The sequence below is a fragment of the Pseudorca crassidens genome, chromosome 7 (assembly GCF_039906515.1).
Source record: "Pseudorca crassidens isolate mPseCra1 chromosome 7, mPseCra1.hap1, whole genome shotgun sequence".
NCBI classification, from domain to species: Eukaryota; Metazoa; Chordata; class Mammalia; order Artiodactyla; family Delphinidae; genus Pseudorca; species Pseudorca crassidens.
Window position 1 is genome coordinate 93,966,841 of NC_090302.1, and position 25,805 is coordinate 93,992,645.

At 53.7% G+C, this 25,805-nt stretch overlaps 1 protein-coding gene across 9 annotated transcripts in view; it reads right to left on the bottom strand.

Annotated features, from left to right (window-relative positions):
* Positions 1-25,805, bottom strand: part of SEMA4D (semaphorin 4D) — a 118,761-nt gene that overhangs the window by 6,256 nt on the left and 86,700 nt on the right. For 5 of the 9 annotated variants that reach the window (XR_010945136.1, XR_010945135.1, XR_010945134.1 and 2 more), the window contains exons 6-16: positions 24,343-24,441; positions 21,100-21,193; positions 20,338-20,451; positions 19,378-19,529; positions 18,164-18,339; positions 17,925-18,081; positions 16,704-16,926; positions 15,816-15,931; positions 10,488-10,660; positions 10,356-10,399; positions 6,793-7,002 (exon numbers count right to left, since the gene is read on the bottom strand). Coding sequence is in view for 5 of the 9 variants with exons in the window: in XM_067745025.1 (XP_067601126.1) it covers positions 6,793-7,002; positions 10,356-10,399; positions 10,488-10,660; positions 15,816-15,931; positions 16,704-16,926; positions 17,925-18,081; positions 18,164-18,339; positions 19,378-19,529; positions 20,338-20,451; positions 21,100-21,193; positions 24,343-24,441 (1,558 nt within the window). In the remaining 4 variants the exon portion in view is untranslated. Of the gene's footprint in view, positions 1-6,792; positions 7,003-7,157; positions 9,489-10,355; positions 10,400-10,487; positions 10,661-15,815; positions 15,932-16,703; positions 16,927-17,924; positions 18,082-18,163; positions 18,340-19,377; positions 19,530-20,337; positions 20,452-21,099; positions 21,194-24,342; positions 24,442-25,805 lie in introns of those variants that run through there. The other 4 variants (XM_067745021.1, XM_067745024.1, XM_067745023.1 and 1 more) reach the window with 1 other exon arrangement.

The following is a 25,805-nucleotide window of genomic DNA, read 5'->3' on the forward strand; positions in this document are numbered from 1 at the left end:
ATCTGCCCACCTGGCCCCGCTGCCACCACCTTCTTCCTGAAGCTCTGCGTCTGCTGGGCCACTCCCTCTTACCCCAGTGGGGCCTGGCCAGGCGTGTCCGGGTGCTGAGAAGGGCTGAGGGCCTGTCTTACAAAATAAGGGCTTGGAGGAGAGTGGACCAGAGGAGGGGAAGGGCCCAGACAGAAGCCCCCTTCCCAAAGCATGGCAGGGTCCTGTACACGAGCCACCCGCAGATCCCGTACTCATTCCACAGTGGCTGGGGTGGTGGGCTGTGGAGACCACTCTGTGGAAACCCTGGGGCAAGACTGGGCTCTGGTCCCAACACTGCAAACAGCCTCAGCAAATGACCTCCTTGATGGGGCCACCTTCTCCTCCCACGAAGTGCAGCTGGATGAGCCTGGGGCTTCAGGCTTCACCCTGGGCCCCAAGGGCTGTGCTGAGACGGGCCCAACTCCTGTCCCTGCTTCAGAACCAACAAGCCAGGCCGCCTTCACTGTGATCTGCTCACACACTGGCTTCCACTCAAAAGTGGCTGAAGACAGGACAAGGTCAGATTAAAACACCCAGCTGGCACAACTAGGCTCCTTCCTGGGGTATGTGCAGACCCCCAGCTGAGCTGAGCTGGGACAGAGCAAAGGCCAGGCCAGGCCCTAGACCGAAGCAGCCGCCGCCTGCCCTGAGCACCCAGCCGGCTCAGAGCCGGCCAGGAGTGGGGTGCAGGCCCTACTCCCTGTGGGCTCTGGGGGATGCACAGGCCCTCTGTTCCCGCTGTTCCCAGTAACGGGGCGGGGGAGGGGGTGGATGGTGCGGTGCTGGGCCAGGCCCTGCTGCTACCCTAACTGCCTCTGCCAGGCAGGCACCCCAACAATGTGGACGAAGGGGCCCTCTGGCCTCCTTGCCCAGGGACCCAGCTCCCTGACAAGTGCCTGCTGTTCTGCGTGGACAGCACCGCCCTGGATGGGCATGCCGTGAGGCTGACCCTGACCCAGACCTGATCACAATCCTGCCTGAGAATCAGCTTTTAAAAGCTAGATTCCATCTCAGATGCCCGCCAACCTGGGAAATCACATAAAACGTGATTTCATGCAGGATGGTCAGCAGTACAAGGAATACATCTGCCTGTGGCTGGAGTTCACTGAGCAGGAAAAACAAACGATAGAGCCAAAGGATTAAAAACCAGCACGAGAACAACTGGCATCGGGGTGTGCTTGCATGCGGGAGCCTGTGGGAACGGCCAGGTGGGAACGGTGGTGGGCAGACATTTCTCTGTTACGTGCTGGGCTTTTTAGAAGGGGAAGAGACTTCTAGTTTAGATATGATTACTTTTGATGGGTTCGTCGCCAGTAAGGTCCCCGTGTGACCAACTTGGGACCTATTCACCTTTGTGCAGTCCCTGCATCAGTGACCCACCACGTTCAGGATCCTCAAAGAACCTTCCTCCCAAGGGAAGGTGAGACCCTTGAACCGGACAATCCTAGGAATGAATCCGAGACAATGATCAGAACCCACTGAAGCCGTTTCTATTGGAAATTAGGAAATGTCCCACAGGGGGGTCCCCCGAATGCTGTGGCAACCACCCGTGTTGTCACTGATCAGGAATCACGTTTAAGATTTAATAACACGAAAATGTAATAATAACATTATATTAAATCAAGACAATATGTAAGTACATTGTGTATGTATGTACATGTGTGTGGACACATCCACGCGAGAAAAGGCCTAAAAGCGGCCATTGTGCCAGTGGGGCTGCAGCTGGTTACATTTGGGGGTGACTAGGTTTTTGCTCTTCATACTTTCCTGAAGTTTCCAAATTCACCACAACAAACAAATACTGATTTTATGATAAAAATAAAATGCTATTTGGAAGAAAGACACGTTACACAGGCTCTGGAGGGAATCCTGAAAGCGTTTAGAAGCGTTTTACACAGCAGCCCCCAGCCTTCCTGGGCCAGTGGACGAGCCCTCAGGGGTCTGTTTAGTTGTCTTCTGGGCAGGATTTCTGGTGTTTTGTTCTATCACTATAATTTTGCATAATATAAACTTATATAATGTACAAAACAAAGCGTTTTGTACTCTACCCATAGATAACTCTATACATACTCTCCGTATACATTCAGATGTACATACTTGTACATATACGCACACGTACACGTACACAGCCCCACGTCTGTGTGCATCTTCCTGGGTGCCTGTCAGTCGGGCAGAGGTACTTCCTCCCTTTAACTGAATGCACTTGGTGACACCATGTTCCATTTAGTCATTCCCTGGCCAGCAGGCACCTTGGTGGAGTCTAACTTTAAAAGCTGATATGCCCGAGGCATTATTGATTAAGAATGCGAGACTTGTCTCTGAATTTCAGACACTGAAGTCGGTTCTCATCCCCTTGCCCGGCTCAGTGGTGCCATGCACCGAGCCCCCCAGGATGGGGGCCACGAACATGGGTCACAGGAGCCTCTGGAAGGTTCTCATGACTGACACTGGGACAAAGAACCCGGGTGGCCTGAGCTGGGGATGATTCGTCACCCCAAACCACATGGGCCAGGACCTCTCAGGAGCCAAATTCTCCTTCCACCCACAGTGGCCAGGGCACAAACAAGGACAGAAACCACCTGTATCTCCATGGTGAGGACAGCGTCAAGCACCGTTAAACGTTCTCTAAATGTGTATTTAATGGTAGTAAAACATTACATATGTTAAAGTACTTACGTTCCATTTATTCTTTTTTAAAACTATCCAACTCATTCTGAATGCAGAGGAGATTAAAGAGAGAGGGAAAGCGACAGTTAAAACCGGTCAGCAGGGCCACCACATGACGTCAGTGGGGACCTGGGGCAGCAGGCCAAACCCACCTGTCCCACAGGGACCTGCTCCTCGGAAATTCGGGGCCACCAGGAGTCGGGTCCCAGCCCACCTCAGGATTGCGGGACTGTTGGCTCCATCCTGCCCGCACCTCGACCCACACCGTCTAAGGAAACCCACTGGTGTAGAGTTGACTCTACTGTGTGACAAAACCAGCATCCCTCCGAGCAATGGCCTCTCTCCAAGGGAAGCCGGCCCATCCTAGAGGTGGAGGGCCTGAGAGTCCCCAGCTGGAGGGGGTTGTGATGGGATCCACCCTAAGTCCTCAGGCCACGTCCTGACAGCTGCCCCACTGCCTTCCGTGCAGCTCCAGGCAGCCAAGCCTTCCTCCAGGCATCCTCCGTGTGGTCAACTCTGACCCCCAGGCCCGTTGCCCTGGGGCCAACCCACCGCCCATACTCACGCCCTGGGTCCTTCCAGCTACTGGGCGGCCGGGTGCACCCCTGTGGGGGGCGGGGGGGCTCTTCTCCGAGCACCCAGAGGCTGCACACACCAAGGACACTCATTCCAGATTCCCCGGCGTGGCCCAGAGTTCACATCTGTACAGAAACCAAGAGAACCTGCCCGGGAGAGGAAAGGGGCTCTCCCAGGTCTCCACCACCCCAAGGTCATCAGCTTTCCTCCTCAAAGTGTCTCAAGCCCGTCACACAGGTGCTGGGGCCCTGTGGTCAGCTGAAGAGTGACCCCCAAAATATCCAGATCCTAAACCCTGGGACCGTATGTGGCAAAAGGCGCTTTACAGACAATATTGTGGGCCATGTCGGAAGGAGTGGGAGATGCCTGCACGGCTGCCAACTTCACGGGTTCGCTGCAGGAGCTCCGAGGCCCAGGCCGCTTCTGCCCCTCTGACCCTGGTGGCTTAAAGGGCTCTGATTTCTAACATTGTAGTTAAAACATGAAAGGCCATCTGAAACCTGAATATGCAAATGTCACCCAAAGTAGAGAGGATCCATTCTTAGCTTTAAAAACAAAACAGGTCTAACTCTGACATAGAAAAATAGTTGTATCAGGAATGAGGGCAGGGCCGTTAGGGTAAAGAGAAGTTCTACGTTTGTTAAAAAATTATATAGGTCTATTTCTGTCTGTATATATGCGCACGGTGCATGTGCAGACACATGCTTTGCACAGACGTGCATATGGACGCATTATCAATCGCTGTTACACGTACAGGCCTGCCTTGTTTTACTGTGCCTTGCTTTACTGCACTTTGCAGACACTATGTGTTTTACAAATTGAAGGTGTGTGGCAACCCTGCATCGGGCAAGTCTATCGGCGCCATTTCTCCAACAGCATTTGCTCAGTGTCTCTGTGTCACATTTTGGTAATTCTCACAACGTTTTAAACTTTTTCATTATTATTATAATTTTATGGTGACTGTGGTTGGTGAACTTTGATGTTACTATTGCAGCTTGCTGAAGGCTTGCTTGATGATTAGCATTTTTTAGCAATAAAGTCCTTCTAAATTAGGTTACATAATGTCATTGCATACTTAACAGACTACAGTATAGTGTAAACGTAACTTCTAGATGCATTGGGAAATCAAAAAAATTGTGCAACTTGCTTTATTGCAATAGTCACTTTATTGTGGGGTCTGAAACTGAACTCACAACATCTCTGAGATGTGCCTGTACGTTTTATCTGTATTTTCAGCCAAAATAAAGGTAAATGTGCTCATGTGCACGTAGTGGGAGATTTCTTCGCTTATCTGTACTATTCTAATTTTCCCACAAGGAGCATGGATTACTTCAGAAAAGTGAAACATGACTACATGCCTTCGTAATTTCTCCAGCTTAGAACCCCTTTTCTGTATTTGTCAATATTTTCCTAACTCCCCACTGTGCACATACATCGCTTTCAAACGGAAGACAGCCAGCAGTTAGGAGACCCGCCCCCAGAACCTGGAATTTGTCCTCCTTACACTCAAGACTCAGGGCCTGTGAATGGAAGCATGGCCACAAGGCACATCATGCAGGGTGCTTTGGACCAAAAAGAAACACACACACACACATACACACACACACACACACACACACGGATGTGTGCATACATGTCCACACAAGAACACACATACACGCACACACGTGTGCACAGATATGTCAGCAAAGCACACGCACATACCCATGTACACACACACACATGCACACATACACACATCAACATACAGACACACAGGTGCACACACACACTCCACCAGCATGATCTGGAGATGCAGAGAAGACGGTAAGCTGAGAAGCCCCTCCGAGTCACCCAGCCGCGAGGCCATGCCCACCGTGAGAAGCCGACCTGGCCTTAGCTGGGCCAGAGCTTGAGCCACTGTGAGATGGTTCCCTAAGCCTAGCTCTGCAGTGACACTCAGCCCGAGGCCACGTGAGAGCAACCTGGACAGGGAGGTGCCTGCAGGCAGAGGCAGGAGCCAACATTTCTGCAGAGCCGCAGCCTGACAAGAAACTTGGTCTTTAGTTCTGGTGCCTTCTGGGACTCGGGGGAGGGGATGGCCAGAGACACTGCCTTTTTAAACTGTGCACTTGAACACCCACATTGCACAGGGAACCGGCTTTCGCTATTGGGCTAGGTTTAGAGGAAGAGGGCAGTGCCTGCCTAGATCTGGACGTGTCATTGGGGACACCCAACCCAGTGACATGTGGCAGGATGAGCCTGGGGACAAGGCCTGCGTGGGGCCTCAGACAGAAGGGACATGCTCTTGTCCACTCTGCCCCTCAACAGCAGGCCGCCCTCGGGAAGAGCAGGTTCCCCAAGTGCAGACATGAAACCGCTCTGTTGAGGGGCGGGTCCCCGCAGGCCCAGCTATGGGGCCTGAGGGCCTGTGTCTGCTAGCAAGGGACCCTGGTGTCCCCAGCACTGAGCCTCTCCGCCTTCCCACCAAGGAGGTTCCCCAGTGTGACTGTGGAGGACCCTGCCACTGTGGGACGGGCCTGGGGGCCTGAAGCAGTTCCCGGGCCCCTGTCCCAAGGGAGTCAAGTGGCTGAGAGCAGCACCCAGGGGACCCGGGGCCACACGGACCCGCCCCTTGCAGGTCTGTCTGCAAAAGTCCCCTTCACTGGCAACTTCCCTGCCCACTGCCTGAGGTCCAGGCAGGAGTCACCAGTGGCCACACATGCGGGGTCACAAGTGGACAGAGCCACTCAAAGGCTTGTGAGCCAACTCCACAGGGGATCAGGCAGCAGCATAACACTCAGCAGCTTCTCACAGCTTGCTTAAATTCTCAAAAAAAGGAAAACAATGAGATTTGCTTGTCCTCCTCACTAACTTCATTCCTCGCCTCTGAGCAAACAGAACAAGCCGCCAGGCCCGGAACATGCCACGTGCTTTCCCTCCACGGCTACTGATGAGTTAGAAGATGGCAGCCTGGGGAGACCGGGCCACCGGGCGCTGCCCAAAGCCCAGGACACACTCGGAACGTGTGTTTGGCTGACGCCCCATCCCAATACCATCCAACACAGTGCCAACGCCTCCTGCATCCGAGGGGGCATGCTAGACTCCCAATCTTTTCTGCGTTTAAACATCTTGAAGCAAGTTGTTAAACCAATTCCCATTCTGGAGGCTCTACGGTTAATGTTTTAAATCTCCAAACGCCACATACATCAAACCCAAATTGTTAGCCGACAAAGAAGTAACCCTATATACCAGCAATTGGCAAGCTGCCGTTTGTAAATGAACTTTGGTGCCCGCGCAGCGGCAGCTTTCAAGCTACAAGGCAACAGCTGAGTAGCTGCAACAGAAACCATGGCTGGAGAAGCCGAAGAGTTTGGCCCTTTGAGGAAAACACTGGTCGGGCCCTGCTGTCCACAGGAACAGCCTCGGGGTAACAGTTTAGCGTTGCTGGGGACCACCGGAGAGGTGCAGCCAGGAAGGCCGTGCTCGTGGAGGAGGCCCCCACTGCCCACCCCCCACCTGGACAGGTGCCCCGCTCACCTGTGGCATGGCAGAAGAGGTGGAAGGTCCCCAGGGCATGCACGTGCTGGGCCTGGTCGCTGAGGAAGGGCGGCAGCAAGGTGACCTGCAGGCGGCTGTCAGGCCCCGGGCCCGAGGCCGGCCAGGGGCTTCGGGGAGAGGAAGATGAGTCAGGGACCAGACAGGACAGGGAAGAGGACCCCGGAGGAGGAAAGGGCAGAGGAGATGAGGCTGCGAGACAGAGGACAGAAAAGAGAGAGGGCTCTGAGGCAGAAGTCGTCAGGAACACACCGCATGCCAGAGAAGGGGAACAAAGTGCAAGAAAGACAGGGGCCCACGCCGCGCGGGGAGGCGGCGGGAGAGCCACAGGGAACCACGCGCCCGCGTCAAGGATATAAGCTTCTGTTTATTCGGTTACTTTCCGAACGTATACAATTCAAAGTAGAAAAATAAAAACAAAGTAAATCTTATAAAACACAAATGTTTACACCAAAACGGTCGAATCCTATCATGCTGGAAGATGACACTGTCCACACAGGCCACACACACACTCAGAGTTTATTGCTCTTTGCCACGGAAAGAAAGGCTCCTCTATGTGGGTGTCTGGAAAGCAGGAAATGGAGCGTGACGTCGGTGATGGTTAGACTGTGCCGCCCACTTGCACCTTGAAAGAGGGCGACAGGCCTGGCAGGTCCGTGGCGGCGGCATCTGTGGGAGGGGTGCTGTGCTCACCAGCCTGGCTGTCCCCGGCCGCCCTGCTCTCTTCCAGTTATGGACAGCCCGGTTAGGCCAAGTGGAGAGTCTGTGCAGGCAGAGGGCATGAGATGGAAGCAAAAAGAAAAAGGAGATGTTCAGATGACCAAGATGTCCCGGTGAACGTTCTGTCTGGGCAGGAGGTTTTGACCAGTGGCCGTGGGCACTGGATTGTAACTCACTCGTCCCCTCAACTCTGGGCCGGCCCAGCTCCACCCAGAGCACGCTGGGGGCCACATCCCTCCCTCCAAACCCTGCCCGGTGTTGTGAGACAGTCCTCCACAGCCTTCTCCTCAAAAGAGTTAAAACAAGAGTTAAAAAAAAGGTACAGAAAAAAAGTCTCTCTGAAAATGATGCTTCCCTTAAGGAACATTTAAAAAAAAAAAAAAAAAGGACATGTTCTCAAGACATGGTTTTGTCTACATTTCTAAAAGCAGAAAAGAATGCATTTAGCAAAAGTAAGATTATCCCTGAGAATCTTAAGCAACATAAGCCATACCTTTACCCTAATATACAACAAAATTCAGAAGATGTACATCTTCCAAATATTAAAACATCTGCTTTAGTAATTTAAAAAATGAACGACCCAACACGCCAACAGAATTAAAGCAAAAATCCTAAAAAGTAATTATGTGGAAGAAATGGTTCGTGCCAACCTGGACAACAAGCGATAAGTTACCAATCTGATAAACTAAAACGTCATTTCCAATCTGGAATTAAATTCTCTTTCAGTGGCTGCTACAAGGAGGGGATGCTCATGGCCCAACTCTTCCCGGGCCAGTGGCGGCCCAGCCGTCTTCCCGCCGCAGAGTGGCCTCGGGCAAGCTTGCATGCATGACTCCAAGGGCCCCACCGACCAGCAGGCCGGCCGCGACGCTCGCCGTTTTCCGAAAGGACAAAGAGAAACCAAGTCACAAGCGCGACCCAAGAGAAAAGACACAGAAGACTGAGGTTTGCTGACGATGGCTACCTACGCAGCACTGGACGGGGGACTGAACTGGCAACACAAAGACCTCCCGGGGAGCAGCGGGTGCCTCAGTCCCCGTCCGCGTCCGAGTCGGCAAACTTCAGCTCGCACTTGACGTCGAATGGCCGGTCCCTGACTGGGAGCTCGTCGATCTTCTGCGAGTCCTCCCGGTCAGTGGGCAGCCTGCTGGCCATGGTGTCCTGCTCTGTCTCATAGCCAGTGTCCAGGGCCGGCTTGGGCTGCCCCCCGTTCTGCTGGGAGAAGCTGCCCTGCTCCACCAGCGTCTCCTTCACACTCTGCTCGCAATCCGAGAAGTCCGACGTGGGCTGCTTCTTCCCGAGGAGCATGGCCGAGCGGAACTTTAAACACTGTCCGGGCAAGTAGCCCTTATAGCAGTTGTAGGTGAAGAGGCAGAGGAAGAGGACGAAGAAGAAGAGGAAGAGAAACATGAGGAGACGGTTGTCACTGGACTTGAGATACATTGTCTTCTCCGAGTGGACCTGGGGGACCGTGTTGATGACAATCTTTGGTTCACAGGACATGCTGGTGGGCCCCTCGGGGCTGGAGGGCAGGGCGATGGCACTGGGAGTGGTGACCTGCAAGGCTGGGGTCTGGGGAAAGGAGCCTTGGGTGGGCCCCGCTGACACTTTGGAGGTGATCCTACTACCTTCTGTCCGTGTGACCGGCGAGGTGGAGGCCACCGGAGTTCGAGGGACCACCTTGACCTCCAGAACGTGCTTGGCCACCACCTGCAGGACTGTCTTGTTCTTGACCCTCTCCTCAGACAGGCACTGGTACACCCCACTGTCTCCTTCTGACAGGTTGAAGATGAGCAAGTTCTTCCTGCCCACCAGGCTGTACTTGGGGCTTTCGGCCTTGAGCACGCCATTCTGGAACTTCCACACCACCCGGGCCAGGTTGGACTTTTGGGAGCATTTGAGTTCTGCTGTGCCACCATGCTTGAAAAAATGCTGCAGGTAACTTTCTTTAATTTTATCTGGAACATCAAAATAAACGTGCACAGCATCAACAACCCTGCTCGATACTTCTTTCAAAACTAGGTTAACACGCACAAGAGGACACAAGAGTTTCACCCTGTGGAGCAACATGGAATCTTCCAGAACAGCAAGGAGATAAAGACATGCGTGACGGAAAAGCAAAGATTAAGACCCCAATGGCAGCCCTTGGGGACAAAGAAATTGAAGCCAACTCTGAGCAGAAGAAATCCTGTTTCGCACCCTGATTTCCCAGGAGAAAACTCCCCAGGCCGGGGAGGCTGGGCAGCGGTCAGCTGTGCCTTCTGGTGGCGGTGCTGAATCAAACAATGGGCTTCTGCTAGCGGCTGCCGGGTGTGCTAGCCGTTCGGTGGGCCTTGGCGCCCTCCTCCTAAACTTGTCTTAACTGATGCCAGCTAGCGAGCGGGTTAGGGATGGGAGGGCAGGGGCCCAGGGCACGCCTGCCTTCAGCTGGGACATGCCTGACCTCCTGGCAGGGGTGGGATCCCCCGAGGGGAACGGGGACTAATCTCTCATGAGTTCCTCCCTCCTGTTCACGAGAGGTGTAGGTTTTGTTTAACGCGCCCCAAGCTAAGCAGAAGAGAGGATGCATCCCAAGAGCAGACATCACAGTTTGGGATGGAGAGTGCCTTCCAGTACACAAATACACTCTGCGTGGCTTCAACATCCTGTTCTGTGATAAAAGGGACAGAGAAACATCACGGGGTCTGCCACGAGATTACTTGACCTCTGTTCCAAGTAGAGAAAGAAAAACAAAATGTACGAAATGCCACACCAGCAAAGCATCATGAAATGGTTACGTGACCTGGCCGTCCCTGAAGAGAAGGCAGCGAGGACGAGCAACTTACCGGGGCAAGCGGACGCATCCCCACTCATTTCCTGAATCAAACCCCTGCAAGACAACCGGGCACAGGTTACACAGTGCATGCGCTTGACGCCATGGGGCTGGGCGGAGCGCCTGCATGCAGTGGGGCTGGTACCTGCTGGGGCCATCGGTCTGGTACAGGGCGATGCAGGCGGCCGCGGCCGGGCTCCAGGCGCAGTAGGGATCCCGGGCCAGCACGCAGTCCTCGCAGGTGCCATGTTTTCCACAGAAGGCCACGGGGGCCTGCACCACGCCCGAGTTGGAACCGGCATAGACAAACCTTCTGCCCTGTGGGTGTGAAACAGATGAGAACGGTGGGCACTGGGTGGGGGCAGCCCTCAACGCGCCAGGTGCTTCTCTAGCTCATGGGGAGTGATGACAAAGCTTCGTCCCGAGCTTCTGGAGGAGGAAGCGGAACGAGGCCAGGTTAGATCCAAGACAAATCTGCACTGCAGCGTCGTGACAGACGGGTGGATTTTGGACGGAATCCACGGGCTAACTCAGAGTGTGCTGGGCCTTGGTCCAAATCCCTCCCCTCCCCCGTCCGAGCACCCACCTTCATCCTACCCACCAGCAGTGCATCTCTGCACCTCCTCTGCCTCCTCTGTGTGCAAGAAGACCCACTAGCCTGACACTCCCGACTGCCCTCCCAGCCTCACTAGACCAGAGGCCAAAGGGCACAGCCTCCAAAGCCCATCTCGTGCAACACGTGAGCACCAGCACACAGACGGCCCGTGTCAGTGTGTGAATCCAGCGGGGCCGCAGTGAACACAGGTGGAGAGTGAACAGAGCTCTAGTAAACAAGTGAGGAGGCATTCATTTCTCACGCATCTACGTTTACAAGAAATGAACGCGGCTGGGGAAATGGACAGCCACTCTCAGAAGCAGAGAGCAAAGCAGGCTCCTCCGTGTTTTGGAATGCTGGGCCTGGGACGTCTCCACCCTCAGGCTGATGCCGCCGGCGCCCGCAGCACTGGTAGGGAGCCGGGCGCACGGGCAGTTGGGGCAGGCTGATTTCCTCATGGGACTCAGCTAGAACGAGGGCTCCCCCAAGGAGTCCACCTGAAGCCCAGCAGCAGACCCAGGGCTGGCAATTCACATACGGCATTTTCTCTCTCCTTTGCTGATAAGCCTCTGTCTCACCCTGACACTCTAGAAAAGCCGTTGGTTAATGTCAAAAGATTCCCAAGTTTCCACAGAGCTTAGTATTTAAAACACAGCCTCTATCCTCTGAGGACATGTTCTGAATTAATTTCAGAGTCCGGCTGGAGTGCAAAGGCCCTGGCATTACATCAGATCTCCTGGCCTGCGATGCCTTGAAGGCCCAGGGGTCACAGACCCACCGTGTGTGAGCACAGCCAAGAGAGGGCAGTCCCCTGTGCAACAGAGTCAAACTGTGATGGCAGGTGGCAGAGAGAGTCAAGCCCAGTGCCAGCCTGTCCATGTCGGCAGAGACCCGGGCAGATGAGGCCAGGTGAGCCCATATTCGTAAGAAGGAATCAGGACGACACCCTGTATCACAGTTGGGATCACATGGCTCAGAGGTGAGGAAAAATTTCCTGGAGAGACCGGCCAAGTGGGCAACTTCAGTGGGGTCCTATGGAGGGGCCCTGGAGAGGGCTCGGACACTCATGCACCCTCCTCACACCACAGCCTGCTCAGCCTCCAGCCCTCGCTCCCCAACAGGGCAGGGCCTCCCCAATTCCAACGAATGTGGACGGGAAGGGAACAGAAAAGTGGCTTGAGATCCCACAGCAGCAAGCGCTGCAGGCAAGGCCCATGGGTGGACATGCAAGTCAGTGGGCGAGAGGCAGCCGGGTGTCTGAGTAGCCTCAAGGTCACCCACAAGTAAGTGTCAGCCTCCGTGGGGGCTGAACACGGCCCCCAAACTCTTCAACTCCTCCTTCCAGGAGCTGGGGCTTAGCTCCCCGCCGCCCCCCACCCCCGACCAGGTGGACTGGATCCACTGACCACACGGTGTGGGGACAACGTGGAAGGAGAAACCGAGTAACTCTGAGAAGTCATTGAATCCGTGTCCCCGAGACAGTGGTCATCTCCCCAAATGCTCAACCCCAATTTCAACGCGAGAAAACATCAGATATGCCCAAACCGAGGGGCGTTCCACAAAACGCCGATCAGTTCTCTCCAGATGTGTGAAGGTCGCCAAGATAAGGGCAGACGGGAGCCGTCAGACAGACACCGAGGGAGGCCACGGGGGGCCCTGGAGTCAAAAAGCAGGTCGTGGGAACGCGCGGATCGGGCGTGTGGAGGTGAGTGCAGGCGCTGTGCCAGCGGGCCTCCTCGGTTAGGCAGGCGCGCTGGGGAAGGGCCACAGGACCCCTGTACTATTCACCCCAGCTCTTCCGTGAGAGAAAACAAGCCGGCCAGGTACCACCTGGCACCTGTGAGATCGGCTGAGTGCGCACGTGCCCAGGTGCCCTCCTGCTGGCCCCTTGCGGGTCCCCACCCTCTGGGTGACTGTGCCCTCAGCTGCAGCACCAGGCTCTCTCAGTCACATCTTGGTCTCTGTACACACAGGTGGGTGATTGTGGGTGGACATGGCCAGAGCTGGAGGAGCTCCCACCTTTGCTGTACAGGGGCATCTGACCATCAAAGAGCGTCCCCGGGAAAACCACACTCAGCCTGCTCCATGGGCCCAGAGCATGCCTGCCATGTACACACAAGAGACTGGAGAACACGGCTGTTCATGCAGCAGGGGGAGAGGCAACCCAAGTGTCCACCAGTGGGTGAATAAACCAGACGTGGTGGATGCGTGGGATGGAATACTATTCAGCCCTGAAAAGGAAGGACAGACATGGATGAACCTTTAAGACATTATGCTGAGTGAAATAAGCTACTCACAAAAGGACAAATGTTGTAGGATTCCACTTATATCAACACGAGGTTCTTAGAGTAGTCAAACACACACAGACGGGAAGGGGAATGGTGGGTGCCAGGGGCTGGGGAATGGGAGGAAGCGGGGAGTCAGTGTTTAATGGGTTTGGGGTTTCAGTTTTGTAAGATGAAGTGCTGGAGATGGGTGAGGATGAGGGTTGCGCTATGTGAATGTACTTAATGGTGCTAAAGTGTACCCTCAAAAATAATTAACGTGGTACAATTTATATGATGTACACTTACCACAATAAAAACAAAAAACAAATGCACTTGTCAGGGGAGAGCAGGTAGTGACCAGGGACCCCCCTCCCTGGTAGCACTTCCTGTGCTCCCCCAGCCCTGTGGCAGCTGCTCGTCAGTTTTCTGCATTGAGAGCCAGGCATGATCGACCCAGAAGAGGCTGCTGGTGGGGAATGGGGAGGGGGGAGCAGGTGTCTTTTTACCCTAAACAGCCGCTTCCTGCTGCCACGGCAGCACGGACAGCATTCTGAAGCCACCCTGAGCCCACTAGCCCAGGAGAAGGTGTGGGACCCCATGGGCACCTGAACCACATCCCAGCACAGTGGAGGCTCCTGTGGGAACAGGCAACTCACTCCCTGCATGGCTAGCCCCCGGCCATATGACCAATCCTGACCTCAGGCAGGTGAGCACAGGACTCACCTGTCAGACTTCCCACAGGTGGTACTGCCCCCTCCCTCCCTTCTCCCTCCCCTATCCCTCCCATGGGATCAGTACCCACATGCCCTGGAAGACTTGGGTTCAGGATGGCAGGGCCAGCTGGGTCTGTGAGTGATGTCGTGGAGCAGAGCCGAGCCCTGTCTGCACTGGGGGCCTGGCCTTGGTTCTGATGAGTACTAGACCATCTGGAGGCTCTAAGCGTGCTTGCTCCAGCCGGGCTGAAGCACCTGAGCAACGTGGCAGCGGCCAGAAGGGCTCCTGGGTTTCCCTGTTTCAACAACGATGCAGGTGGGCCTGGGGGAAAGGGGGCCAAAAGCACCCACCCGAGAGGTACAGATGTCTGGTAGCCTAACCCCATTAGGCTACTTCGTCTTCCTTCCCTTTTAGAACTGGAGCAAGAAAACACACACTGCGGTGGCCAAGAGGGGAAGTGACCCTGCTACAGGAGTCTGAAAACCAGATCCAACTCCTCAAGCTCATGATGCCGGGGAGAGGACGAAAGACCGTGTGTGGAGTTTGCAAATACGCATCTGACCAAGAGGTCGCCTTCTTTTCTTTCTCGCCTGGCTATCGGGACCCCCTTCCTACTGCCCACAGCCCAGGGAGGAGTGAGCCTGGGCCCCACGATCCGGGTGGAGGCCCCTACCCGGAGCCAGGGCAGGGAGGATGCTCTGAGGGGCTGGAGGAACAACCTCTTTCCAACGTGAAGAGAGGATGGCCCAGGAGTGTCACAGGTGAAAAGGGAAAATCTCAGCAACAGGGCGACGCCATACGAAGCAAGGACAGCCTGGCTTGGTGCTTCCAAGCAAGGCTTTGCAAACAGGGTGCAGGTGGGAGAGGCCAAGCGATGGGTGGGCCTGCAGTGGAGGGGAATTCGATGTATGGCCAGGCTACCAATTTCTGATGCTGACCAGAGCCTGTCAGCCCAAGGGTCACAGCATGGGGAGTCACAGGGCAGGGCTGGGACAGTCCCAGGGTTTGCCGTCCCTCATCGTATAGATGAGGAAACCCAGGCAGGACTGGTCCACCCAGGCTCACAGTCACGCACCTGGAGCCAGGACATGGACGAGGTCACCTGGTGCCCGGCCTGAGCTCTGCTCTTCACTCCCCACCCCGGCTGTAAACCGGGTGGCACACTTCCCAAAGGCCACTTTGGATGTACAGCAGGGAACAGCCTGTGGACCACAGGGCAAATCCAGCCTGCTGGCTGTTTCTATACAGCCCATCAACTAATAGCGAGTCTCACATTTTGAAACGGTTGAAGAAAAATCAAAATAATAATATTTTGTGACATATGAAAATTCCACGAACTGCAAAGCTCAGTGCCTGTAAATGAGGATTTGGTAGAACATAACAGGGCTCACTTGCTTCCGGACTGCCCACGGCTGCTCTCAAACTGCAACAGCACGGGCATCAGAGCCTACAACATTCACTCTTGGCCCTTTACGGACAAAGCAGGCCGGCCCTGGTGAACGAGACAGCGCCTCATGAAACGGGGCTTTACAGACACGGTGCATCGTTACTCAGAGGACGCTTTTCTGTGCAGATGAGGAAGGTGCACGGAGGGCACCCCCGCCAACTGGGTCTTACCCTCACCAAGTTCTGGCACAAGAAGTGTTTTCACAGGCCAGTGAGCCCCCCGACAGCATCGTACATTGGTCCCAACAACTCGGTGAGGTTCTGCAACTTTCAGGACACAGTTTGCCTTCCCTCCACCCCATACCCCACAGCTCATGGAAGGACTTTCTATAAGAGCCTGAAGGTCGGCTCCTCTAGGCCAGATGGACGACGGGGCCTGCCTGGTGCAGCCCGACCCAGCCTGTGGGCACCGAGACGTGGGGCCATCCAGCCGGCCACCCAGTCACTTTACCTTCTTGGAGGACAGCAGCAGGGTCTGGACGGGCTCGAAGTCCTGGAAGAGCTGTGTCTCCTCGATGATGTGGACGTTGTTCTCAAGGCTGATGGCTTTGTGCAGGGCACCCCGGTCTGCAAGGTCAAAGCTGCAGGTTACTCCCCAGGAGGAGAGGACGGTGCTGGCACTGTCAGCCACGCAGCCAATGGTCACCCTTCTGCCTCCCACTCCTTCCCCCAGTAGGAGGCTTAGAAACAGATGTTTTTGCATTAGACACTGAAAAGGAAAAGCCATCAGCAAAATAAACAACTGGACTGATATGGGTTATCCCATTTTTATCTGAAAAATAAACAGCCCTTTGTTGACTTCAATACCCCTCATCAGAGTAGTTGACACTGTGTCCTCCAAACAAATGTGACATGGTTCTTGGGCTGCACTGGCCTCTGAGGGTGCCATCCTTGTGCCAGGAGCCCCAGGCAGGGGAGGCTGGTGGCTGCGCAGCACCCAGAGCTGACCACAGAGCCCGCCAGCTGCTGCTGTGCCTGGCTACCAAGACCATTCCAGAAGACTTGTGTCGGAGTCTACGGACCACCAGGAAAGGTGTGTCTCCCACGGCAGGTCAGGACAGGTGTCAGGCAGGGAAGTAGGACGTGCCCATGTGCCGGCTCTCAGCAGCCTCCCTTTGCACCGCCCAGACCTACCACACCTGAATTTCTAGATCTGGGCCAGGACTCGCATTTTTAACCAGCGCCCCAGGTGTTCTGATGGTCACAGAGATCTGAAGCCATCCAGGTGTGGTGACTTCTCAGAAACGCTTCCACGCCCTAACAAACCACTCAGGCACCTGGGGGAGATGCTGGCTCCGGGAGGCAGAAATTAGCTGGACTCACCCACGTTCTTACCCACCTGTGCTGACAAACATGACGTCATGGACCGTCCCATCCAGGGCCCAGGTCCTGTCCACCACAATCTGCGTGTAGTTCACGTCACTCTTGATCAGCCGGGGCCTGTTGTCTATCGGGGTCACGGAGTCATCCATCAGAGGGTGGTCTTTGACAAACTGCAGAGTCTTGTCTGGTAGGTTGAGGGAGCTGGAGAAGTTGGCCGCACGCGCCTCCCGGTTGATGCACTAAAGGGAGCAGACCACCCGTTACTGCGGGGTGCACAGGCACATGGCGCGCGCTCCGCACAAGAGGGGAGGCTTCCCCGAGGTGACGAACTTAGGACTACACAGTGGATTTCTTGAAAAAATGGAAACACTGAGGTGATCTTTCCCCAGGAATCTGAAGACACAGTTATAAAGCAGGGAGGAAATGCAACTGTCTTTTTGTCCACAAGACACAATTGTGTCTCATGATACATAGTCAATGAAGTAATTTTCATCCATTCATAAATGAAAAAAGCATATCACACTTCTGAAATTGAAAAATACACACTTATCATTCCACATCTCTCCCAGAAGAGAAGCCTCGAAAAATGGCTAAAAATAGTCCAATTCTAGATATAAATAGCATAAAGGTCAAGAGCACAAAGGATTCTTTTTTCTATCCTAGTTCTTGATGTTCATAAACCAAAATTCATGACCACAGGTGAACACCTTTTGCTTAAAGATACGCATGAAAGGAACTGACCTGTGTTAGCAGAGACGTACCCCAGAGAGGGGGACCATCCTGGGGGAGTGAGCTCCAAGCACCAGGCCACTCTCCCAGGTCACAACCCCACCACGGGCCATGTACACGGCCCAGCTCACCAGTCACGTAATAAACGGATGCAGCCACATCGGCCTAGACACCCACACTGATTTCTACATAAAATTCACTACTTTTAGGAGAAAAAAAAATGTGACTCATATTAACAAATGGAGAGTATCGCTCATCCCTTTGCTAAGAAATCGTGTGTTTCTCTGCAAGAAACAGAAAATGAAAAAGCTCTAATTTTATTACGCAATGTTAATCCCACAGTACAGCTGGTGCCAGCCAGAAGAGCTTTCTTGTTCGGGCAGTTTGTAGCCACAGCTGTTACACAACACACCGATGAGAAGAAGCCAGGAAAAGGAGAGTGTGCCCACGGCCCTTCCCAGTCCCGGGTGGACGCCCGTTCCCCGTGGAGAGAGCCCGGTCCACTTACCGCCCCGGGCCGCGGTGTGGGCACGGCCCCGTTATAGCGCACCCACTTGGTGTGCGACTGCTCCACCGTGGCGCTCTGCATGTACTTCCCACGGGAGAAGACTGCCTCGGCTGTGGACAGGTTGTAGGCGCACACGGCCGAGAGCCCCACGTTGTTCCTGGGGAGGAGGGGGCGACGTGACTGCCCTGAATCGGGAAGCGCAGTGGAAACACCCCCAACCCACCCACCCGGGCACTCACAGCTGTGGGGTGAAGACCCCATAGAACATGGGCTCCTTCAGGCTGGGAGACCTGAGGACAAAGACGTCTCGCAGCACGTTGAAGACGAGGTTGCTGTCCGGCCGGGAGCAGATCAGCCTGGCCTTCAGGAAGGAGGTCCACTTCTTCTGTAAGGTCCTCAGGCCGCCCTGATCCCCCTGTAACCCCAAAGACACGTGTGGTAGGAGGAGGGCAGACTTCCCCCGTGAGCAGGTGATAAGTGATGTACTTGGGCCCAGAGCAGCTCTGCCTGAATGAAAGGAAGCCAAGGCTGAAAAGGAAAGCTGGCTGTAGACTACTAGTGACGCCAGCAACTCCCTTCATGCCAGCTTGGGTCATCGATTGAAGCACAAAACCAAATCAACAAAACCCTCTCGACGGACCAGTCTCCCAACTGTAGCTAGAACAACTGTTCGACTCTGCCCACACTCTGTGTCATGCAGCAGACCCCCGCCATCCTTGCACATGTTCACTGCTTTGGCCCTTTGGCTCATGTGCATCTCCAGACTCACGACCCGTCCATGAGTGACTGGCAGAGCCAGGGGCTGGCGGACGCACAGGCTCCCCAATCTGTCTCAAGCCAATGTGTGTACGTGTGGTCTCCCCCAAAAGGGGCTCCTTGTGGGAGATCAAATCTTCACTTCCTTCCAGCCCCCAAGTTATCTGCTGAGGTGCTCTGGTCCTGCCAGGTCCTCCAAAACACTTTTCAGTGAACTGCCCACCAAGCAGCAATCGTGAAACACCCCTGACGTGACTTGGTCTGGAGAGAAATACCAAAACTCTTACAATTGGATGCAGAACATGAAATCGATGTATCCTCACTTATTCTGGACCCAGTGAAAATGCACCCCTCCTCATCTTTACGTTGGAATGGAAAAACCCCAATTCCAACAGAATTTGGTTAACACAGTATAGAAAAACTAACTTTTTATAAACTGGGGGAGGTTTGAGGGAGGTGTGTTAAGATCAGAGCCCTGAGGACAGTCATCGTCACACACGGGGCGGGCGCCCCTGTGGTCTCCAGGGAGGCCCGCAGGGAGGACAGAGGCCCGAGCCCTCGGCCCGTCCACACTGACATCTGTAGCGTGGAAGAATAAAGTGGTCGGGAAATGGACATCTCAGAGGAAGTGTGGAGCCTGGGTGACACACTCTCACTGAGGGCTGGGACCAAAGAGAAGAGGGGGTGCTGGGCTCACCTTGCAGACCCTCGCTACCCGTGGGATCATCAGCTTGAAGACGAACTCGTACTCCACAGACACCTCTGTGAAGAAGAAGTAGACCTTGTCGTCCCCGTCGTCCCCGCCCTCCGGGCTCTCTCCTATCACGTCAGCAAACACGAAGCTGGGCTCTGCAGGGAACAGACGCTCTGGTTATGCCTGTGCGCACCGAGGGCCCGGGCACCCCCTATCGAGGATGTGGGAGGGTGTCCACACCACACCCCAATCAAACGCCAGGGCCCGGGAATGGTGACGGTGCCCATCTTGCCCTCCTTGGCCTAAGGAGATGCCCGAGATGGGGGTTTTGAAGCACAGCCTCCCGGTCCAGCCCAACAACTGAGGGCTGGGCCTCACAACTGGCAGGCAGCCTGGGGGCCCCAGGGAGCTTGATGCCACCATAGCCTGGAGACCCACTGGAAGATATGCATTTGCCAGTTTAAACAGCACGTGCCTAAAAGAGACAAACTGCTGACCACCAGATCCAGGTGCCCCAAGGTTCTGGCTGGCTGGCCGATGCCCACGAGAAAAGTCCCCTGTGAGCATCTCTGTGAGCCATCTGGACTGTGAATCCAACATGGACACATGATGTCCAGACATAATGGTATAATATCACATGCTGATGTAACGAGCCTGAGCTCGCCATTCTGAGCCTCCCAGATCCGTTTTCCAGAAGGCGTAAAGGCAGGCTTGAAATAGCGCTCTCTTAGCAGAGAAGAAAGCAAAGAAGCCCGTGGATGCTGGCTGTGGAGCCCCCGGCAGTTCCAGAAGCGCCCCTACTGCACTGGGGCTGACGTGAGCCCCGGGACGGAGGAGGGTGAGCCGCAGATGCCCTCCTGTGAGGCTGGGAGGCGGCAAAAGGAGAACTGGAGTGAGGGCTCTGCCGGCGAGGAAGCCGCCCCGAGCAGAAACACACCTTCCGTGATGCCACCTGCTTCTTACCGTTCAGCCAAGGAATTGCATACTCCGTTCTCAGAGGACTGTGGGAAGAATTTCGGGAGATGATGGGTTCGCTTCCCAAAAAGTTATACGACGTCCCAGAATAAAGCTCTCCATCTTTGGGCGGAAAGAGGAAAAGGGAATCAACACTAGTGTCGGGGACAGACGCTCAGCACCGCATTCTCCTCCCAAGCTAACACAAGTCCTCCCAGGAAGCGGAGAGACTATCGCCCTGCTTCTGGGCGCATGTTTCTGCTTCCTGAGTCTTCTGTTTTGTTTCTTTGACATGGGTAATTTTAGGCTCCATGTTAAACTGTTAGGGGCAATAAGTAACACAACGCAAGTAACTTCTGCATCCAGTAAAATAACAAACACAACAGTGGGTGCACACAAGGCTCCTGGCCTGCTCGCCTTGGGTGTACAAGGCCGTTCCGAGGCAGGTCATGGCTCAGTCACAAACGTCCCTCGAACAGGAGCATTAACTCAACGTGGCCGAGTAATCCAGATGATTTGCACAAAGGACAGATATAAGATAATCTCTTCCTACAAATCTAACCTGAGGACTGTGGAGGTGGCTGGTTATCCTACTGAACAATGAATTCAAAAGCTTGTATCAGCGGGTCTGTGGAGAGGCTCCTGTACCTTCTGTGAGGATACTGAATATGGGAACGAAGCAGAGGGAGACCCCTGTGGAGGAGGAGGAACGGGACCTCCTGGGGGTCCAGCAGAGCTAAGCCAGGGACAGACCCTGAGAGCAGGACTCACCAACCATGACGGACGTGTAGCTTTGTGCTGGGTCAAAGGGACACCTTCCTTTGCCGTCTTCATTTTTGCCCAGAAATTTAAAGGATGTTAAGTTCTATAATTGAATGAAAAGAAAGAGTGCCATAAAATGTCTGAACTTCTGTAGTCATAATATATCTTTGTGGGACCATTTAATTTACAGACTCACTCTTCTGGGGGGACAGAGGAGAGAACACATGCACGGTCTACCACCTGGTCCCAGGTCTGGACGCTGGTGCCTTGGCACCCTCTGATACCCTCGAGAGCGCCTCCAGATCTTGGAGCCTCAGTTGACTCTCCTATAGGACAGAGACAGCAATGCTGATGGCTCTAGGGTCGTAGAACAGCCAGGGAGAACCAAACACAGGATGTGCTCCGGAAGGGACTGGAAGGCCATGTGCAGAACTTTAATATCAACAAAGATGCCTTCAAAGCAGCGGGGGACCAGGCTATCCAATAAACAGATAACAGGAAAAAAGGAGCGGAATCTCTACCTCATTCCACCCATCGAAACACACTCCAGGTGGATCGATGATTTAAATATTAAAAACAGAACCGTGCTGCACTAACAGAAAGTATGGGTGACAATTTCAGTCTTGGGATAATCTCTCCTCACCTGACAAGACAGTCCAAAGCCAAGTAAGGGAAAAAATGGACAGATCCAGTACACGAAGCACTGGGAAGCGTCTGTCCACAGAAGAATGAGACAGAAATTGACAGTGACAAAGAGGGGGAAATGCCTGCAAAATGACAGATGAGGCATTTCCATCCCTGAATATACAAGAAGCTTGTACAAATGAGTAATAAAGCATTTCCAGGAGGAAAACAGTCAAAGCACAGCAAGTTAGAGAAGAAGAAACCTATCCGGCAGCACAGACAAGAAAGGATGCCTGAGCTGCCAGCAACCCAGGAAGCACAAGGCAATGAAAGTGCGGTACCATTTTCCACCTGAAAGCCTGGCGAAGCTTAAGAAGACGGACACCCAAACTGCGATGGGTGGATGGGCAGCCCTGCTGTCTGTCAGAGCGAGGGAAACATGTCACAGACGGAGCAGAGAGGGCTCAGGGGCATGGGAAAGATGCAGTTACATTTCTAACAGGCTGGTGGAAACAATACACAGACTTTTCACCTCTTAGGTTAGGAGGTGTGAACTGGGGTGACAGTGCACCCCACTTGATGTGATTCACTGACTGCATTTCAAGAAGATGTTTGGGGAAATCTGAACAGGGACTGGAGGTTAGATGACATTAGAGAATTATTGTATATCTCCTTAGATACAATGACAAACCCAGCATTACTGTAGGAAAATGTCATTATTCTGAGGCATGTGACAGCATTTAGGGGTCATGGGTGTGCTCACACCTGTGCACACATACGGACGCTCCCAACCATGCAATCTGTGTGGTTAGAACACGTGTGTGTGATCAACTTTTCTGTCGGCTTGAAATTTTTTTTAAATATTGGGAAAAAATATGTCTAGATTTAAATGAAACATATGATTCCCTTACCTCAACAACTGACATGCCCATGGAATTTAAGTTTAAATTCCATACCTTAAGCTTCTAACTATAGAGTTTAGCCAGGAAATCCTTTCACGTGCAAAATGTTTCTAATATGACTAATGTGACCTACGGAAAAAGAAACTAAGTCTGTCTATGAGGACTGAAGATCTCAACACCTAGATGCACCCCCTACCCCGATCCCAACCTCTGTTGCCAGAGTCTGTGGACACAGACAGCCCGGCAGACCCACCCTATGTATGGACCCCACCCCAGGGGTCTGTGTGCGGATACAAGGTTTTCGAAGCAGGTCCTTACTTCGCCCGTACTTTGTCCTGTCATGTGTCTCGGACTCAAGCTTGGAAAACATTTTTTTAATTCCAATGAATTTAGGGTTCTAGCAAACTAAGCTTTCCACTTTAGCATACTTCACACTTGACAGTTACTCACTAAATAGGGACAAACACTAGAAAATGTGCTTCATTATCGCTCCTCAAGTGCATTTAAAACACTCCTCCCTCTTTGTGGTTGTTATAAATGGCTCATCAGATTATCTGAATAAAAAGAGTATCTCCCAGAGAGGAGATGCTGCTGTCTAATCCGCTCTCTCCTTCCGGCTACCGTCAGCAAGGGAATCAGGAGTGGTGGGAGGGCGGTGTAAGAGTGGGGGGCCCTCTCCAAAGGACCCTACTGACAACTGACGAGGCTCAAGGAGAGTCAAGGACATGATGCAGGTGATGGAGAGATGGGTCCTGCTTCTATAACCGCTCAGCAAACTGGCACTGTGTTGTCACTCCTCAGAGGGAAGAATTCCAGAACTGTCTATCAGTGGGCAACTTGTACCCCAACAGCCAACACTGAACGTGGTGCCCCAAGACCAGAGCAGCAGACACCATTGTAGTGAGCCCGGGCTGCCATGACGACCACAGACAGGGGTCGGGGGAGCTGCAACCACACATGTTCCTGCCTCATGGTTCTGGGGGCTGGAAGTCCGAGATTAGGGTGCCAGCATGGCTGGTTCCTGGTGAGAAACCTCTTCCTGGCTTGCGGACAGCCACCTTCTTGCTGTGACCTCACGTGACAGAGGGAGAGAGCTCGAGAGCTCTGGTGTCTCTTCCTCTTCTTATAAGGCCATCATCCTATCAGGACCCCGGCTTCATGACTTCGTTTAACCTTAATTACTTCCTCATGGGCTGCATTTCCAAATACCATCACATTTGGAGAATTAGGGCTTCAACATATGGAATTTGGGGAGACACAAACACTTAGTCCGTAACATATATGAACCAAGAACAAGGGATCCAAGAGCAGAAGTCCTGAGTTTTCTACTTGACCAGGGCCCATGTCATAGCCAGGGCTCCCTCACAAAACACAAAATGTGACAAGGAGAAATAGGCAAGATGCTGGATCAGGGCACATTGATGCTTCCTCTCTGTCAACACTGGCCTTCCCAGAAGGTCCCCCCACTGCCCGCTCTGCACTATGGGCCAGCGGTCCTGTAAGTCCTGCACCCAGTCATGCCCTCAATCATGGTGGTTTACAGACTGGAAGGCTTAAAGGAGGCCAGTAAGTGGGCAGAGGCCTTCTGCGGAGCCATGGACCACCCCCATCCCCACACAGCTGGCAGGAGAAAATCCTCCCAGACTGCAGAGTGGAGACCACTTGCTGCTGCTTCGAGCCCCACACGCTGCTTTAACTACTGACCAGGGGACCTGCGCGGCCTTACCAGGTGGTCACAGGCTGGCTGGAACGCATTGGTCCCGCACACGTAAAGGGCACTGGCGCTGAGGGGCTGCAGCACTCGGATGTAGTTAAGGCATTCTGTCTACAAGGAAGAGAAACACACGGGTCAGCCACCATGCAGGCTCCACCGGACGCCCTCCCTGATCCCAGCTGTCCAGGCTGCTCACTGCACAGCACGAACCAGCCAAGCACAAGCCCAACAGCAGCTCCTCACGGCTCACTGATGACCAACCCGGCTGTGAATTCGCTGCCACCCTTCCACCTCGGGCCTCAGGTGCCATCCATCTGCACAGGCTAGCCCTGCCCTGCCTGGCACGGTGGGAGCAGGCTCCCGGAGACCCAGCTCCACCCCTGCACAAACCTAAATCTGCAGCTGGCCAGAGTGCTTCTGCCTCTGCAGGGTCCACAGGCCGCTGTCAAGTGCCAAACAGATTTCACCTCAGTCACTGATTTATACTCAGCAAAAGTGTATCAGCCAAAAAGCAATGAAAGCTGACCTCAAACCTTACTGGACACCTGGCACAGGGAAACACGTATTCACTCTCACTGAACACACAGACCATTCATTGTGTTGGCAGGCCCGAGGGGGTGTGTGATGTGCAGAGTTCCCTCCACCTTCCCTTTCTCTGGGGGACCCCACCCTCGACGCCCCAATGTGCGCAACTGGAAGCAGTGCTTCTCAGGAGAGGGGTGTGTCCGGCCCGCCTAGCTCAGGGGAGAGGCAGGACTAATGAGGGGCTCCGAGCCCGGCTCCACATCAGAAAGGCCCTGCAGGAAAACCAGATGCCACTGAAGAACCCACCCACTATTTTAGGCTGAAATGTACTTGGATTATATGTGCTAGCATCTGAAATTATCTCCACTCGGGAAAGGTTTTTTTTTTTTTTGCCGCGATTGTTTTGAAACTGGTTGGAAGTAATTCATCGTCCCTGAAAGAACTGGGAGGGACCCTTGTCCGCTGTATGGCCTCCACGTGGGGCTGGCCAAAGTGCCTGTTCTAATTTAGCTCTAAGACAACTCCCTGCGACACCTGTTATTACATCGCAATGCCTGCATTTTCCCTCATTTCGAATTTAGTGACTTTGGTGAAACTGTTTAGTACTTTGCTAAAAAAGTTTAGCCAAAACATTTTTTCTGTTTTTGTTTTTTTTTAATTTTAATTGCTTTGAAATTAGCCAACAACTACTGAAATTGACTATAACCCAGCTGTCTTAACCAACTACCAAGGAAGACGGGGCGCTTGTATTCCAAGACTCCGACATCGGCCCAGCACCAGTTAGGGGCAGGGTAGCCCAAGTGGGTGGTAGCCATAACCCAGAGCTCTGGAGGGAGATGGATGGACACTCAGCCCAGCGCTTCCCGGATGGCCACCACACTGAGATGCCCAGTATCTCCTAGCGAAGGAGCAGTATCTCAAAGCACAGATGCTGCCAGCAATCCAGAAAT